Source organism: Pogona vitticeps, chromosome 1 (assembly GCF_051106095.1).
Source record: "Pogona vitticeps strain Pit_001003342236 chromosome 1, PviZW2.1, whole genome shotgun sequence".
NCBI lineage: Eukaryota > Metazoa > Chordata > Lepidosauria > Squamata > Agamidae > Pogona > Pogona vitticeps.
The window spans coordinates 231061116-231080934 of record NC_135783.1 but is presented as its reverse complement, the minus strand read 5'-3'; the positions used below and the strand labels follow the sequence as shown (position 1 = coordinate 231080934).

The 19819-nt window shown below is 40.9% G+C and overlaps 1 protein-coding gene across 2 annotated transcripts in view; it reads right to left on the bottom strand.

Annotated features, from left to right (window-relative positions):
• The window catches only part of ITGB5 (integrin subunit beta 5), a 100305-nt gene that overhangs the window by 54323 nt on the left and 26163 nt on the right, over positions 1–19819 (bottom strand). For both annotated transcript variants that reach the window (XM_020814550.3, XM_072985020.2), the window contains 4 exons: positions 18325–18529; positions 12820–13069; positions 6401–6569; positions 3303–3464 (listed from right to left, as the gene is read on the bottom strand). In XM_020814550.3, coding sequence (XP_020670209.3) covers positions 3303–3464; positions 6401–6569; positions 12820–13069; positions 18325–18529 — 786 coding nt within the window. The remainder of the gene's footprint in view (positions 1–3302; positions 3465–6400; positions 6570–12819; positions 13070–18324; positions 18530–19819) is intronic.

Genomic DNA, 19819 nt, shown 5'->3' with positions numbered 1-19819 from the left:
GTGGTTTAGCCCGCAGCGCCACCACGTCTCATGAACCATTACTATTTGGTAATTGTATTCCCTGCTGTACCTAACAGACAACTGAGTAGCACTGCATACTATTCCTATAGGCAAATATGTTGTAGTTTGGGCTTCGGGGTCAATGTATTAGTTGTTTAGTATGTGTTCGGCTTAATTGTGGCAAATCCTTACCATGACCAGTGCTCTCATTCATGTAAACCTAGACATTAACATTATAATTTATTTTAAACCCATTCAAATTCACACTAAGTATAGCGCAGAACTACTGACAATTATAAGATTCCAAAACCATAACCATTAATCCAAACATGTTCTTCCACCTTAATTTGAAATAATTTCTCTCTCATTTATTTATTTCACTTCTAAAATTCATCATTTACACTACAGCAAATAGCTCTCAGGCCATCAGACCAGAAAAAAACCCCAATATACAACTAATCAAATTTAGCACAATTATAATAATAATAAAAAGAATTATAACTGAGATTAAAATGAAAGCGGCATCCACAAAGCAAAGATAACAGATAAAGTGTACAAGATACCAAAAAGCTAGGAGGAAAAAATAATGCATAGTAGTAGTAAAAAACAAAATTTTCATTATGTGCCATCAAGTCTCTTCTGACCTCTGGTGACTATGCATTTATAACCTCTGGCCAGTCATCCCGCTTAGTGAGTTGTCAAAAGCTGACGACTCACAAAGCACGAAGTTGCTCCCATGAAGTAACTAAGTTATTTGTTGATTTGTGGTGGGTTATTTTAAAAAATTACCCCTGCCGCCCCTCCACCCCCACCCCTGCCAACACCCCCACCCCTGCCAACACCCCCTTCCTATTTAAAAAAACAAAAAACAAACACATTCTGCCTACCAGGCGCCAATCACCTGATCAGTGGTTGATAGACAGCCACCACCCCCACAGCCAGCCACCCCATCAACCTACCCCTCACTCCTTCCTCGCCCTACCTTAGCCCCACTCCACCCCACCCCCCACTGACACCCCCTTACTTGAATCACCACTGCCAAGATCTCCATCTGGCCTCCCAGCCATGGCATGTAAAAAAGGAGACTGGATGCCCTTTGCAAAGACAGCAGCTGCAGCTTCCCTACCTTAAGTGAAGCTGCAGCCGCCATCTCTAATCCTGATCATTACCAGCTGTGGCCAGGTCTTCAAAAACTAAAGGCTGGGGTTTCCTTTATTGATTCAACATCTCAAGTTATATCTTCCTGTTTTCCTTCCACCTTCAGCTCTTCCTAGTATTGGTATCTTTTCCTGTGAGTCTTTACATCTCATGATATGTCCAGCACAGATATGAATAGAATGAAAAAAAATCTACTAATCCTCTGTAAACAGAGAGAGACAGGTTTAAGAAGCCTGTGAGAATCAAACATTATTTGCCTGACATCAAGGGACAAACTTCTCTAGGGAAGACATTCTATAACTTGAGGGGGGCTTTCAACATGTGAGGACCCACAGAGCAGCATCTCAGAAACTGATCCTGGGCTCCAATAGGAATAAACAGGAAGAAATGTAGAGCCACTGGTTGGGAGTTCAATTCATCACTGTGCCTTCTTGACAAAGGATGGATTTCATGATCCAGTTCTGCAGTTCTATGATGCTGCTGATACTGATGATGATGATCATTCAGACACTCTGATCCAAAACCATGACACACATTATAGGCTAATACCAAAACTCTGAATTGGCCCGGAAACAAAACAGGGGGAAGACAGTACAATATGACTGTAGTATGACTGTAGCACGTAGCCCCAATCCATATTCTTGCTGCAACAATTTGTACTGACCAAAGTTTCAAGACCACCTTCAAAGGCCAGTAACAATGCCATTTTACAGATGGAGAAGCTCAGATTTATTTAGCCAACATCACTGAGCAAACTTTGATCATCTATATCTAGACTTTTCCACATGAACTGTATTGTTATTCTCCTGGTACAATGATTGCAGAATAACATTTCATTAATGTCCAGGCTAGTGCACCACTGACAGGAATGCGAATGAAGATGTACGTTTGTTTTGTTTACTCTGGAAAACAAAGGACAGTTCTGTGTGAGAACTTCCGCCCATTGTCATAAGACAGACAGTTAGCAAAGCTTTTCAATGTGGAAGGAGAAGAAGAGTGCACACTTATTTAAGGGCACAATAATAAATTAGGGTTTGCAGTTTGCCTGGCTGGCAGAAACAACAATAATAGTTATACAAGGGGAATTTGGTTCTTCATCAAGAAAACTGAAAAACTATCTGCAGACCTCTCTCAAATCAAGCATTGACTCTCCGGGTTTACTTTGTTCTTTGATTACTAACACCTACTCATGACCACAAAGGGCTGGATATCTCAGTGAGCTGGGCACCTGGCCACAGAGTCAGAGATTGGGGGTTCAATTCCCCACTGTGCTTCCTGGGAGTAGAGCCAGCCGGTGTGGCCTTGGGCAGGCTGCACAGGTCCAGGGTGTCCCCAGAAAAAGGGAATGGTGAAAGAATTCTGAGTACACTTTACCTAGGAAATGCTGAGAAGTGTTATCATAAGTCAGAATTGATTTGCTGACATGCAGTTATTTATTATTATAGACAACCACATATATGGAAACACAAGATACATAGAAGCACTGAGACAGTGAAGGGTAAGACACAGGGCTAAATCTAAAATATGTGGTTGTTTCCAAAAACATTAAGACACAAAGTAAACTCTACATCAAGAGTCAGGTGCACAGCAACCCCTTGCAACAGCAGTTGCGTGTTCTGAAGAAACACATGCTTCCATTTTGAAAAGAAATGCAAGATGGAGCACTGGTACCGACATGCTGAGAAGAGACAATTGCATACCTCAGATAAAATGCGGTAAGCACCATCCATAAACAGCAATAATACTGGATATGCCTCGCCTCTTTTCTTTCCAACACTAAAAAGTGTTGGGAGGGTGACATGGGGTGAAAGTATGGTCAAGATTTAAAAGCGTACTTCGGTACAAATGGAATCGGAACTTCTTCCTCTTTTCCTCCTGTTCTGGACCTCGGTGGTGCAAAAAACTTGCTCCAGAGGGTCTCCCAGTTCTCTTGAGTTTCTTAGGGTAGATAGGAGGCTGCAGAAGGAAAGGGGTCTCTGACCCAAAGTGGAAGCAATAGCATCTAGGTGGCACATATTATTGGATCTTGGCCAAAGGTTTCGATTATGCAGACCACGTTTGTACTATTTTGCCTCAGGCACAGCTCTAGAAAAAAAAATTTAAAGGGGGGGCAGGGAAAGGCACACAATGCTGAGTATTCTCACCAATTGATTGGATGCAATATATTCATTGGCCTCGTTTAGGTGACACTGTCCATCATGTGGCTGCACCAATCCACCCAGCTTCCCATCCAGTGCAATGTGTGGGACATCATCTGTAGTGAAGACCAACAAGTGAGAAGCCTCCTTCCGCCATCCAATCTCCTTCTACGCAGCAAACAAACAAACAAAATCTGTCAGTTTTCATGCATGCATTGACATGTCAGCATGAAATCAGGAGATATCTACTGCTATAGACAACCTAAGAGGAAAAAGAATGTACTGTTAGTGCCCTTCAAATTCTCAACGGACAACCTAAAGACTATAAAGAAAACTATGAGCACAAAATTAGAATACAGAGCAAAGAATATACTAAAACCCTCAAAAGTAGAATATCTAGAGCTGACATTTTTACAAAACAAAATCCACAAGAGAAGTACAGTGGTGGCCCGCATAGCAACGATAATCCGTTCCGGAAAAATCATCGCCATGTGGATTCGTCGCTATACGGAACAAAAAAGCCCATAAGAATGCATTAAAACACGTTTAATGCGTTCCTATGGGCAAAAAACTCACTGTTATACGAAAATCCTCCATATGGCCACCATTTTCACTGCTCGGTAAGCAAGGAATGGGCGCGAAAACATTGCGGGTGGCCATTTTTTTTACCTGGTGGCCATTTTGGAACTGCTGATCAGCTGTTCTAAAAACATCGCTATGCGAAAATTGGTAAGTGAAACAGCTTACTGATCGCTGCAAAGCGATGTTTTACCATTTAAAACATTGCAATGCGATCGCTTTTGCAATCGCAAAAAAGCCATCGCTATGCAGATTCGTCGTTAAACGAAGCACTCGTTATGTGGGGCACCACTGTACAGTAGTGCCTCGCTTAACGATTACCTCATTAAAGGACAAAACCGCTTGACAATGAAGTTTTGCAATTGCAAAACGATATTTAGATAGAGAAATTTTGCTTAACGATGCTCGGTTCCCTGCTTTGGGAACCGATTTTTCGCTAAACGACGATTTGGAAACAGCTGATCGGCGGCCCTAAAATGGCCACCTGCTGTGTAAAATGGCTCCCCGCTGTGTTTTCAGGATGGATTCCTCACTTTACAGGCACTGAAAATGGCCGCCCCTATGGAAGATCTTCACTGGATGTTGAGGTATTTAGCCTATTGGAATGCATTGAACCGGTTTCAATGCATTTCAATGGGCTTTTTCGTTTCGGTTGATGAGGATTTCGCTGTACAGCTATTTCAATGGAATGAATTATCAAGCAAGGCACCATTGTAATACTTTTATTGTTGTTTAGTTGTGTCCGACTCTTCGTGACCCCAGTGGACCAGAACACGCCAGGCCCTCCTGTCTTCCACTGCCTCCTGTAGTTTAGTCAAATTCGTGTTGCTATTTTTATACTTTTATTAGGAACTACTAAACTTCCACAATGGTGTGCAAACAATTATGTTTTTGAGAATTTTCCAAAGGCTAGATGGCAAAAACAACTAAAATCTAAAAGTAGGAGAGAAAAACATCAAAGGAGAAAAAAAAGCCATGCAAGATGTTTTAAGCCATGGGAGTTACTGTATGGTTAAATCAGCCCCAAGATGGAGATGACTGGTGGGGTGAAATAGCATGACCAGGGTCATATACCATGAGGTCCAAATGTGAAATACTTTATTCTCTAAGTTCAGCAAAACAATGGTCCATCTCCTCGTTCCATCTCTTTGATAACAACCTTGCTCAGCAATGTTTCCCTGCCATAGCCTGACAAAATATTACTTTTCTCATGGAGAGAAGTAGGTAGGGGACATAATTTGGCTGGTAATGTTTCTTATTTCAAGGAAAAACCAGTATGAATAAATGCTGCAAGAGTAAGACAAAAAACAGAACACATCAATCTTAGGTGTCCTCTGCAACTATAGGCAAGACTGATTTTTCCCCCAAAGCTAATGTGAGTGGGATACCCAACATATGAATCTGTACTCCACTAGTCCTAGGGACTCAACGAGCCTGCATAAAAATCACAGTGCAAGTTACACTATTACAGATCACAGTTCTGGAACCCAGAAAGCGGGAAGTAATTTACATCCGCTCCTGCAATTCAGGAAAGCAGGCCAATTTTTTTTGGACAGCAGAACAAAAGCTTGAAGAGAATTGCAAAAACAACACACACACCATCAGCAGCAGCAGCAACAACTCTACACCATATGAGGCATTATTAGCAGAAGGTGCCACAAAACGACGTGGTCTTTAATTTCTCCTCGTAAAAGGAGGAAATAACTTCCCCTCCTGGGAAGCAATAAACATATTATCTTTTGATTACGCTACCAGTGGTTTGAACAAAAATTGTCGCCTTGCCAGTAATGGAACTTCTGCCAAGGCAGCCGATCAGAGGCAACTGTGTCTCTGCATCTCACACAGGCTTGTCTTTCGGTCAGCACAGAAAGTGTTTTTGAAATATAAAGGAAAGCCAGCAACAGAAATTGCAGCTTGGTTGAACAGATGCAATGGTATCTAAGAGCAATGACAGGTCACTAAAGCAAGAGCTAGCAACACTACATCTCTTTTTGTCAAAGGCAAAAACAAAATGAAACGAAACACCAGAGAAAGGGTTCTTTGCCCATTATACCATAATCCCAGTTCAAAATGTAAATATAGGTCACACACCAGGCATACTTAATAACTACTGACAGATGCCCTTGACAAAGTAGCCCTAGGGACAAGTAACAATGGGAAATGGCCATTTTAGTTTCCATGGAAATATCTTGGAGATGATGTCGACAGAATACAGGGAAGCACAAGGAAGTTTGCACTAAAAGAGCAAATCACCCTACTACCTTGTGATGAAATAAATATACACATTTCAGGTGTGAAAACTGCTTGCCATCTTACCACAAAGTTACTGAGTAATGCCCTTTTTGTATGCTAATCTTAAAAAAAATCCTCATAACCAAGCTGTTCTATTAACTTTTGAAACTTTTGAAAAGAGAAAACATTCTGGTAGACCTCCCATTTCAAATATTCCCAGTGTCAGCTTGCTATAAATAACAGCAAATACATTCAGCCATTGACAAACCCCACCCTCACCCCAAATTACTCACCTCACACACAGCAGCCTGCAAGATTGCATCAAGGCCACCTTCTGGAGCATCTCTGTTACGGGAAACTTTCTGTTTCTGGACTTCTTCATTGAACCTGTCAGCTTTATCCGTGAGGGACAAAAGGTGGCGGAATCCAAAAGATGGAACACAGCTTGGAAATAGCTTGTAACTAGAGAGGACAGAATTTTTAAAAGGATGCATCAGTGATCTGCACAGTAAGATTAGGAACACTGTAGTTGGCTTCAAATTTCACATTCACGTCCACCATCGACACCACTAAATATACCTTACAGTCACTTGGTTACACCACACAGGTTGAACTTATTTAGATTCTGAGTAATGTTTAATATACAGATTTTCAGAATTGCTGGGAATCTAGATTTCAGCACAATGCTAGGAAGCTAAGAGTTCAAAATTAGCAACTCCACTTCAAAGCTTAATAGCTTCTGATGTGAAATAAAAATACTCAGAAATAAATTGCAATGCAGTTTTGAGACCGACTACTAAGTAGGTTCATTTAGAATTAAACCTTTGCATATTAAGTTGACTAGAGAAGATTCAGGAACCACACCACTGCATATAGATGGCTGAAGATCAAATCTGACCAGCACAGCCATATTTAATGCAATTGCTCCCTTCCTGCAAATGCAAAATACCCAGCGAACATAGGTGATGTTAATTTGCAACATTTATTGTTGGGTGCCTCCAGTGGCCCATAATGTTCTTTTTAAAAAGTCTTTTATTATAACATTTTTTGTTATAAAGGGCACTTCCCCCTTTATTACAGTGTTACAATCACCACAGAATTCTGAGAAGCCCACAAGGAAAAGAGGGCTGAACTGTCCAAGATGGACAACAGCAGCTAATAAAAGCTGATAAAAGCAACAGAAGGGGGTTAGGGTTTATTCATTTCATTCATTCACTGAATTTAATTTATATCCTTCCTTTCTTTCTTTGAATTTAGGGACCCAAGGCAGCAAACTTTTCAGTTATGTTACTCTTCCTGATATTATATGCCTGTACAGTATTATTTATTCAAACTGCTTCACTCAGCAAGCACAACTTCCAAATGCCAGTGAAATCTTACCCTTTTAGAAAATAAGCACGATCAGAATTCAAAAAATTATTTGCTCTGTCTCCCTAGCTGTGCAAGTTCAGGAGGAGTAATTTCATTTTAATCTTACTTTCTCTCACAAGTGTGCAAATAAGTCCCAAGAAGCTTAGCAGCTTCAGGTCCAATTAGCTAACACTCTGTGATTTGAAGCTTAGCACAGGTTTTGTGTCAGCATTCAGCTCAGAAAAACTGGCAACAAAAACCAACATAGAACCTGACTATTTTCACTCAGCATTTGTGTTCCCTCCTCATACGACCCTTCTGTAAAATCTATAGCGTGGTACTGATCCACTTCATCAGACAGAGCTTTGACCTGCATTTTGGTCCACTTTGGGAACAAGCTGAGTTGCTCCTTTTTCTGGCAACCAGATGATATACAAAATTGCAAACCAGACTGTCCTTTATCTATGTCCTGTTTTGGGTCCCTGGCAGGCACTACTGTTTCGTGTGCATTTTTAAATGTGGGTAGGATTACCCTGTTTTGGTTTAGTTCCGGCACATATGATTGCCAGGGTAAAACCAAAACAGCTGGCTGACTGTCACTCTGTTTAGGCCATTTTACAATCTAACAAGTTACTAAGAAATGTAAAGCCTCCTCTAACTTGCCCACAGAGGAGATGACAGAAGAAGACACAAAGGTATTGTGGGGTTTCTGTTTTTTTTTTTTAAATTCCTTGAAATCCAGCACTGGTTTGATTGATTATCGACTATGGCAACCTTTGATCTGATTTTTAGGAATATTATTTTTCTGTTTAAGAAAAATCATAAACTAATGGATTTGGAAGGAGCCTATAAGGCCATCGAGTCCATTGTTTTGCTCAATGCAGGAATCCACATCAAAGTAGATATTTTTCTCTTGAATGCCTTGGAGCACTCACCACCTACTGAAGTACTAATTGGCTACATTGTTGTACTGCTCTAACAATTAGGACGCTTTTCCTGATATTCAGCCAAAATCTGGCTTCCTGTAGCTTGAGTCCATTATTACATGTCCTGCACTCTGCGATGATGAGAACAGATCCTGCCCTGCCTCTGTATGACAACTGTTCAAGTATTTGAAAGGTGCTATCATATCGTCCCCTCAGTCTTCTCTCCTCAGGGCTCAACATACCCAGCTCTTTCAGTCTTTCCTTAATAGGGTTTGATTTCCAGTCCCTTGATTATCCTTGTTGCCCTCTTCTGAACTTATTCCAGTTTGTTTGAATCCTTCTAAGAGTGTGGTGTCTAGAACTGTACTCAGGATGAGACTTACCCAATGCTGAACAGAGGAGAACTAGTACTTCATGGGATTTGGACACTATACATCTGTTAATGCAGCCTAAAATAGCATTTGCCTTTTTTGCAGCCACATCATACTGTTGGCTCATATTCAGCTTCTGATCTACAACAATTCCAAGATTCTTCTCGCACACAGTATTACTGAGCCAAGTATCCCCCATCTTGTAACTGTGCATTTGGTTTTTCCATGGGTGTACAACTTTGCGCTTATCCCAATAAAATTTCATTCTGCTGTTGTCAGCCCAGTGCTGGAGCCTATCAAAATCTGTTTGAATTTGGCTTCTGTATTCCATCTGATTTTGTGTCCTCTGCAAATATGATAAATATTCTCTGTGTTCCCTTATCCCAGTCACTAAGATAAATGTTGAAGAGCATTTAAACCGTAGTTGAGGAACACAAGAAAAGTAGCTGCTGAAGTGGGGGGCAGGGAAAAGGCTTTCCTGATGGTGCCACTCCTATCTTAGAACCTCCTCTAAGAGGTCTGCCTGACATTTGCTTTACGGTCTTTTTTATGCTGGGGCAAAGACTGTATTGTTTTCCTTAGCTTTACTTTTTAGGTTCATTCTGCTTTTTGATTACGTGGCTTTCATATTTACTTGTTATTTTTTATTTTTTTCCATAAACTTACTGAGAATATAATTGATAGGCAATTTATAGTAACATTTCTAACAACAAAAAGAAAGGAATGCAATGTGCATACCAAGACAACTTTATGGTTTACAAAAAACCAACATGACATTTGGAGCAGCTCAAATGAAACTGATTTTTCTATAAGGTTAAGAAATCTGTTTAGAAGGGAGGTCCTGCCTCCTCCTCCTCCTTCTCCTTTTATTATTATTATTATTATTATTATTATTATTATTATTATTATTATTATTATTATTATTATTATTATTATTATTATTATTATTATTATTATTATTATTATTATTATTATTTAAAAAACACTAAGCACAGTCAAAATTGACTAGCATTATATACCAGGTACAAGTTTTGACCAAAACCCTAAGTATCTGTTAAATATCAGTGCAGTATGTATGCTTTTCCTAATACAGTACTGCCATTTATCGTAGCTCCAATTGTCTAATTTCTGAAATCTGCAACTGCTTATAGTACTGTGTGAAATTTCTTGATATTGTTCCCAAAACCCCAATGACTATAGGGACCACTGCAGCGTGTTTCTTCCAGAGGAAAGATGTGTTGATTGCCAGGTCTCTGTATTTTGTTAGTTTTTCCAATTCTTTATTTTCAACTTTGGCATCCCCTGGAATTGAAATGTCAATGATCCAGACATTTCTTCATTCTATTACTACTATCTCTGGTGTGTTTATGTTCAAAGTGTCTATCCATTTAGATCCAGAAATCCCACAAGGTCTGGACTTCCTCATTTTTTGACACCTTCTCTACCTGATATTCCCATGGGTTTTTGGAGACCGACAAGTTATATTTTTTGCACAATGACCAGTGCACTAATTTTGCCACTCGATCATGTCTAACTTTGTAATCTCGTTGTGCAATCTCTGGACATTCACAGATGAGGTGTGACACAGTCTCATCTTTTTCTTGGCAGAGGCGACATATGCTGTTAGCAGTGATTCCTTGGATCTTAGCTTCCATCACGCTGGTTTGGAGCACTTGTTTTTCTGCAGCAAAAATCAAGCCTTCAGTTTTTTTCTTAAAGGTCCCCAGTTTTTGCCATGTCCATGTTGAATTATTGTTATTGTTGTTGTTGCTGCTGCTACTACTACAGCATTTGTTTTGCATTATGGATTTTGTCTTCCCCATAAATTTGTTAAAGCCACATGAGGTCCCTTCATCCTTTTTCTGATGCTATCACCTAATATTTGGGTTGCTTTTCTTGTTCCTGTTCTGTTCATGCAACAACCAACATCGTGGGGGAGGTACCTCTGGCCTTCCAGATGATTTGGCTTCCAGTTCCTTCAAACCGATTAGTAATGCTGGGTGGGGTTCATGAGTGCTATAAACCAAACCATTCAAAGCACCAAAATGTTCTTGCTACTGAACCAGGGATTACATACTTAATGGTGCAAAATGAATTCCTGTGACTAACATGCATTTTGCCTCAGCAGTGGTTAATTTAACAGTTCTCTCTATAGTTCTCTGGTTTTCTTCTTCAGTTTTCTGCCACTTATTTACAATTGTGATCTGTATCACCTACCCTAAAGACAAGGAATGGCAAACAGTTAAAGCACACACAGAATGAACACGCATACACCAAGGATACTGAAACAAGAAAGAAAGAAAGAAAGAAAGAAAGAAAGAAAGAAAGAAAGAAAGAAAGAAAGAAAGAAAGAAAGAAAGAAAGAAAGAAAGAAGTATCTAGTATCCTTGTAATCTCATGCATCAGAGAGTCCAAAGCAGGTGAGCACAGTGCTGTGTACAATAGGCTTTGACTGAGTGACACGAGGCAGACCTCAGAGTGAAAAGGCTCGTCCCTAGAGCCTTGTTTTCATTCATTGCCTGTTTCATTTCAGCAGCTTGGCAACTTTCTTCACACCCAAAATTATCTGACACTACACAGAAACTTCTTTGTCCTAAGACAGAGTTCCAAATAAGGGAATACCTTAAAAGTAAATGATGGACGAGCTGCTGCTAAGGCTGCAGTCTTATGCACACCTGCTTGAAAAGTAGGCCCTGTGAAATACCTTAGGATACACTTGAGAGTTCACATGCAGTGAATTAGGAATTAGGAAGAAATTAAATATCATAAAGGTGACAGTGGCAAGGTTAATATTTGCAAAGAATTGGAAAAGTAATAACCAAATTACCATGGATGAATGGTATAGGGAAATGTGGAGTGTGCCAATTAATGGTATACCAACGTGTGAAATTAAAATCCCAAGAAGAATATTGAAAAGTAACGATTTTTTAAAACATGAAATTTATTTTTGGTATATGTGTTTCAGAAATGGAAGGGGTGTACACCAGAGAGGAATCAATAAATTTCTTCAGAGAAATGGGACGGTATAAAATACAAGGATAAAGAATATGAAACCAATCTCAAGGACGGAGGTGAGGGTGGGACAGGGTTGAGAAGTGTGCTTTTGTTCAATTTGTTTAACTTTCAATTGATTTACCGTAGTGTAAAACATGTGGTTTTTGCACATGTTTTTGTTAAATAATATTTTAAAGATTATTTTAACAAAAAGAATTGACATGGCTCATGATTCATGAAGTTAGATGGAAAGCATACATGAACTTCTTTAGCAAACTGCTCCTACATTTACAGATGACACCTGCATGGCTGGTGTTCCTTCATTTATCATTTCTGCTCACATTCCTCTCCACCAAGCAATCCTGCTATCATTTACCCAGGGTGCTGCTTGGCAGGAAATATAAATTGCTGCACTCATTCAATTTTGGATGCAGAACACTGCTAGCATCCTTATAATATTTGTACAAGACAGGGTGGATAAAAAAAATCAATGATTTTTTAAAATGAAAACATTGATTTTTTTAAAAATTGAAATCATTAAAAACCCTGATTTTTAAAATTTAAATCATGATTCAAACTGTAACAAATCAAATCCACCCTCGTACAAAATAAGCAAATGCCCATAAAACGATATATAAATTTAAATCTGAATGCAGCAGAGAACCAAATATGCACACAGGCATGCTCATGAGTTTGCGATTGTATAAGCATATATCCTGAACAAAATCCAACATTAATCATAACTGAGGTAGACAATTCAACAGCAAGGACAAATAATACCTCTATGAGGTGACTAATAGCCATGAACAAAAGCTAGCTGTTGCCTGCTCTGGTCAACAAGGAGGACAACCTCCAAACCAAACTGCAAACCCTCTACAATAGGGCATTATCAGGAATATCTTTGTGATGTCTATGTTTACATGACTCTGCATACTTAGAAAAAGCTTGGAAGCTCTCCCTGTTTGCCATGGGATACGGCCACAACCTACAAGCTTATTGTGCTTGACACAGAAAGAGTTTTATGTTCTAGTATCTGCTAGGAGAAACAACAATGGGAGTCGTCTTGCTTACCCAGTACAGGGATTGTTCTGATATCTGGGTGCTGTGTAGGAAAAGGGGGAAATGTTCTTATCCACAAAAGAGCCAAATCCAAGGCGGAAATTGCTGGTGAGCTTTCCCATCTCTTCAGCCAGTTTGGTTCCCAAGTTGCGAATAGTATCCAGATCATCCTTCATGGAGAGGGAAAGATCCATCAAATAGTAGAGATCCACAGGATAATCCTCTACCTGTCGAACTTGCACTTGGAAAAAGGCTGGGTCACCTGTGGAAGCAGCAATTTACTAACGGTTAATAAGCAAAAGTAAGCAAATTACTCGCCTTCTTTGAGGGTGGATTTAAGAGCCTTCAACACAGAACCACCCTCCTAGCCATTACAGTGGACCCTCTACTTAAGGAATTAATCCGTATTGGAATGGTGGCTGCGAGTCAAAAAGTCTGTAAGTCGAATCTCCATTGACCTACAATGCACTGAAAACCGATTAATCCCATAACCAGTGGTTTTTATTCTATTTTTATTCCATTTTGTTTTTTTTCTGGTCTGTAAGTCGATTCTCTGGCTGCAAGTCGAATCTAAATTTTGCAGCCAGAGAAGTCTGTAACTCAAAAAGTCTGTAAGTCGAGCCGTCTGTAAGTCGAGGGTCCACTGTACCAGAAATTGCATGACAGATGCAGGGCTTGACTATGAATTCTTCTGCACAAGGTCTCCTATTGCAACATGTAGTCGACACAATATGCCAAAATCCAGGCGGCAGATTTTCCTTTTTGCAAGTTATTTCTTCAATTAAGGCTAAAATAGCTGCTAGCTTTGCATTTAGGGGAAGGATGAAGAAAAGAACAAGCAGTTCTCCAAGAACCTCAGTTGGCAATATTTACAATCCTGCTGAGTTACATTGATACGGTTGTTCTTCATCCAGTGCCCAGCCCATGCTGGCAGCCAAGGCCCCTACAGTGTTCAGGCACAGCTGTCACCCAGGACAAATGCATAGCTCAACAGCCCTTCAACCACTGCCAGAGAGCCTGGGGCAGTTTGGAAAATCTGAAACAGCTCATGGCTGGGGTCTCATCCCTCTCGGTGTGAAATAGGGTTGCACAGGCTTTCACATCCTAGCTGGGAGCGGTGTCATTTGTTTGCTACACTTAAAAACCAGTGTTTCTGCCAATACGTGGGAAGCAGCCCACTCTCAGAACAAGGGCATACAATTAGACAGACAAATCACAAAAGGGAGGAAAAGGACAGAGTGGAAACAGGAAAAGTAGTGAATGTGCATGAGAGAATTCTAGGAGGAGAATCCTCGAAGGAGAAGGACGAGTTATCGCTTTTCTTCCAGCAGCATGGCCACAGTTGGAGACATTTCTAGGAGGGGAGGAGCCCAATTGGCCCCCATCAACCTGATGGAGGAGTCCAAGTGGAACTGTGAGGGATGAAGACTACTTTAAGAAAAGACAGTCAAACTAACGATTGTTACAGGGCTGCTCAGCTGCAATATGCCAACTTTCAAATATATCTGGGATTTCCACAAGGTTTGTTACCTGCTTTAATTGGGGGGGGGGGGGGCATATCAGCACATGTTTTAGCTTACATGAGCCAGTATGTTTTGAGCCACAATTGTAGATGTAGGTTCAGTGTTCAAATGGGGATGGAGAGTAAATTCAATCTCTTATTTTTTAAAAAAAAAACTTTTAAAAAGAAATATTTGAGCACTGCTTCAAAATGCAGGATAGATATTTTAAAACAAACTAGCCCAGGAGGCGATACTTAGCTGGCCAATGCCAGAAGGCCATATTTGAACCATAGGATGAAGGAACACATCAAATCATTTTTTCAGATCCAAAGGTCTTAGAGCTAAGCGAAAGTTTCACTTCCTAACTTCCAAGCTAATGAGAAGTGGCTCAGTTCCATGGCTATTCAACTGAAATATCAACTGCACAACGAAGCCGAATTCTAACCAGGAACCATTTAATAATACAGTACTCAATTGCAGCCTGTTGTAGTTTTTATAAGAAAAGCCCTTGAAAAATGCTACAACAAGAAAAATAATTCAGTTCAGCTAACAGCTGAACCACACACGTACTGTATGCACCCAGAAGACTCTGGTTTGAAGTACTGTATTTATACAGTATCTCTAATCCTCTGTCTAACCACAATGTAGGAGAAAAAGATTAGTTCCTCTGCCCCACACAGAATTGTCTGAAATTCTCTCTAAGATATGAGGGTCTGAGTTCTCCTGAAGACCCTCTAATCATCCCTCATGGCTCTGATATAACAGCTATGCTCCCTCTTTTGTTCGGCAAATAATTAGACAGCAGTTTTAAAATTTCTCAGATCTATCTATTAGACGGAGGTAATCTGGCACTCTTCAAAAACTTTGTACTACAATTCCCATCTAGCCCAGCCAAAATAGCCAATGGTCAAGGACTATAAGAGTTGCAGTCCAAAACAGGTGGAAAGCACCCGGGTCTCCATCCCTGACCCCAACTCTACTGCTTCTAGTTTTCGACAGCAACAGCAAAATGTGTATTTTCTGTCTTATGCATATGCATTTCCTATCAATGCTCACACAGGGTCACAGGGTGGTGGTGGTAGCAGAAGAACACAAAATAAATACAATTAATTACAAGGTCATTGATCGTATTTATGAGATGGGGGTATTTGTATTTGTATACCCCCACACAGGTGGAGATAATGAGGGTCTGCCCAGCCACTCCTGGCAGGAGGCGTGACAACAAGTCTCTCTGCCAGGTCGAAGAGTGGCTCGGCAACACAATCTCTGGAGTGATAGGATGGCAGTGTGGACCCCGCGGCATTAGCGCATCAGTGACTGGACCATCCGGCCCTATGGAGCCAGACCCTTGTTATGTCCATCTGTGTGGGGGTATTCGTATATGAATACGAATACCCCCCCATCTCTAGTCACAAAGCATCAGCCATAGACCATAATGCACATGCTTCCATTTCTGGCTTTCTTAAACAATGTCAGAAGGCAGACTAAAAGGGTCCAATTGCCTCTACAACAACAGGAGCCAGCAAACCCTTTCTCCAACAATAATGTCACTAGCATTGACTGGCAATAACTGAGCAACTGAGGAGTCTAGAAGAGGAGGAGAAAGTAGGAAGTTAAGGACTGTTAAGGGGAAGAAGACTGAGAAAAATGCCAGAGGTGAGGTCTGGGTGGCGGGGAGAGAAGGGGCAAAGAGAAGCTAAAAAGAGGAACAGATAAGCAAAATAGCTGGAAGTGTTACAGGAGATGGAGAAACTAAGGAAACAGAAAGGGAAGGAAAACTAGGCTGGCCTACACCCTAGGGCAAAGTTTGTATATGGATAGTGTTGACTTCCTTTGAGTAAAGGTTGTTACAAACCAACTCAGTTAAAATCATGCATCACATTTACTCACTTATACGATGTGTCATGTACCACACTTGCTCAACTTTCACACTGCTTTTTAAATCCCTGTGATCTAATTATTTTATGTACTGATTGAGATTTTTTTTCTACGCAGGAGGAATTTCACCTGCAGCCTAAAGATTCAGTGTGTAGAAGTGATTGATGTGACAGATGGCTCAACTGAAGAAAAGCTTTCTTCACTGTGCAACTGCTAGCAAACAAGGGCGGCTTGTTCCTATTCAGCAATTATTTTCTCTCTGGAAACGCAATCTCCAGGACAATCAGAATGCATCATGTGGACGGTGATTTAGACCATGCATGTTTGCCCTGAATCAAGGGGGAAACTTTGAAGAAACAGCTTTAAAATCATCTTTCAAACTGTAGCATCAGTCTTGCATATAGTACAGACTCCTAAGGACGTCCATTGTTATTTGCATATATCTATTCAAATCAGCCTACCTGATGTCCAAAATAAAACCAGGACCTTCCATGTTAATTTTACATGTCTGTTCTGTCATTCTCTTTAGCATCATAATCTTACTGATTGAGTTTCAGTGAAGAGAAGCCAGTGCGCTTAAAGTGTATGCATATCAAGTTCAGCGGCAGAAGAGGAGTTTGCATGCACAAGGCCTCAGAAAGTGACTTCTGAATTTTTAAAAGTATTCATGTTCTGGGGTTTTGAAAAATCTCTGCTGAAACGTGGACTGCTACTGCAAATCAGAGTAGACAGTATTGAGGCATACAGCCCAAAGATGAAGAACATGTAATTCTAGAGTACAACTCCCTGGGCAGCATAGCCACAGGAGTAGGACAATGCATCCAACAGCATCTGGAGGCCCACACATTATGCCTTTGTCATATAACTCAGAATAAAGGTAGGTTCGTATGCATCCATTTTTCAGAGAGGACTGAGGGAATTATGAAGACTGGATTCTTTAAAAATTGGAGGCTCTCACCGGAGAAATACAACAGCTTCATTATTAAAACATAAATCTGAATCATTACCTTGTAAAATTCATAGGAATAAAGGAACAAAAGGTAGGAAATCACTGTCTCCAGTATGCCTAGATTGGAAAGCAATGCAGTCATTTGAAATGGGATGGGCAAGTTCTTGGGGGCAGGGAATTTGAAATGAATCAGTCTTCTGTACTGGACTTTCCTTTCATTTATAAAGGGCCTCGTCAACAAAACTAAATATCAAAGGCCAAATATTTTTGTACAAGTGTTGAAACTGTACAAACGCCTCTTTTCTGCAAACAATTTCCATGACAAAAATCCCTGGCATTTTCTATCCTGTTTTACATCTTCATGCAAAACTAATAATATGGGGAACTTTAGCTTCTGGGTCACAAGATCAGATTTAACCGTGCAAGTGTAACCACAGCCAATGTTGTTGTTTACACTAAAGGGACATGGGATTATTGTGCACAATAAGGCATAAAGCTGGAAAACCTCCAGCATTTCTGGAGATGAGTGGCAGGTGGAATGCAGAGTTCAGATTTTCACTCCCACATGCCCAAGAAAAAATGAGACCATTGTTTAAGAAAACTTTATAGTAGCCCTTTCTTCATAGTTCAGCATCATGTCTTGGCTTTAACCCAGCATGATGTACTGCTGGTTCTCCGGGAAATAAGGACTGAAGAAACCAAATCAGAGACAAAGGCATCCTCTGGGATATTATGTCCTTGCTAAGATTCATAAGAAACTTGGATTGGTGGTTACTGGCTTAGTCTTATTTCTTCTTTACTCATAGGAATACTACTGGTTTGCTCCCTTATGGTTGAGAAACTGGTGTAATCATTGCAACTTACTGGAAAGGAAGGGATGATAAAGGCATCCCCATTTTTGCAAATCTACTAGCCTTACTGTCACTGTGGCTTTCTCTGCAAACCAGCACTATGATCCTGAGTTATAATTCTGCACTGCAGTATCCAGAAGTAACCTATGGCTTGCAGCAGACCAGGAATTAACTACATGGGGGTGGGTGGGCAACAGTACATAAGCATAGGAACGTCCCTATAATGCCAATCCATGATAAATTGACACTGCAGGTAAATCAATCCATACAGTATCCTTGCAAATTATCTATGCCAAACAACCTATGTCAAATAACAAACAATTCAGCAATAGCTCACCAGGCCGCAGATTCAATAAGATCTTTTGAGGCATTATCTGGATAACATCTGAATTAGCTCCACTAGAGCCCTTACTGCTCAAGGGAAGGCTCTTCACTATGTTGGTGCTAGTTTCTGTAGTCTCATAGTTCCCCGCACAACCACCGGCAATAAGATTTTCAATGAAGTCACACCTTGAAATGACTGATTTTGTGTTGATAAATTCCTGTATGGAAGAATGAAGAAAATTAGTTTGCCTGACAATTATGAAGATTCAACACAGAATTAGCTGAGAAGCCACTCTTCTTCTCTTGTAATCTCCTGCCCATTTCACTATAAACTTATAACTGCAAACGTTTCAACTTCCCACCCCCTGTTTTTTTTTCCCATGAGTACAGTCTGGTTGAGGCTTCAGAGGGGAGAATAGGAGAACTGAAGCTTTAGAAATAATAAAAGCTCAGGTGAGCAGGATGAATAGTAAGCTATTACTCTTTATACAGACTATGAGGCAACCAGGATGTTGCATTAAGCGGCAAAAGCTGAATTTTAAAGCATTTTAGTCATACCAAGAGATACAACAAATGACAAACTTATAACTTCACATCAGTAGTTATTTTATAGTTGTGTTAACCAATATAGTGTCATTTTTCCCAATATGATTTACTCATATTTTCTCTCCAAAAGACAGGAGAGAGAAAACATTAGTTAGAATGAAGCAGATACAGCCTCACTTAAATACCATCTCAAGTAGTAAGGTTGGGAAAAGCTTTCGAGGACTGCTGCTAATAAAAGTTGATGAACCAAAGACCTCCTAACCTATTGCCACAGAGGTGGGCCAAGTGTGACCCCACAGATGTTGTGGGACTGCAACTCCCAGCATTCTTTGCATTGGCTATGGTGGAAGGTACAGTTCAGCAATAACTAGAGCAGTGTTTCTTAACCTTTTTGAAAGAAACACCCCCTTGAGCCATTGAGGAAGTTATCATTTCCCCCCTCCCTGTGGTGGCAGTGGCCACCACCGCCACACCACCACCGCAAGGAGGGGGCAATGATAACTTCCTCAATGGCCCAGGTCTCACTTCTTTCTGCCTTCGCCTCCCCCTGCCGCCGCACTCTCAAAGACTAAGCAGTGGCTTCCGCTTGGCTTTTGGGGCACCCCTGGAGCCGCTGGCGCCTGAGGAGGAAAATGGCCAGCACTTATGTCATGGCGGTGGAGAAAGGGGTGGTAGTGGGAAGGACGGTGGCTCTCCTTCTCAGGGCTTGGCTTTCCTGGAGCAGCGCCATTGATAGGGAAGAAAAAAGTGGGGGAGAGACACACAAGGCCAGGCTGAGGGAAGGGAAGGCGAACCGTGGCTGGCTGCCTGGGGACTTCAGCCCCACCTCAGGATGGGGAGACTGCTGTGACTAAGCAAAGACCAGGCATGGGCCGAGAAGAGAAGGAGGGAGGCCGCTTGGCTGGCCAACTCCCACCCTCACCCCCCTTGGGTGTTTGGATCCCGGGGGTCGGTGTCTCAGG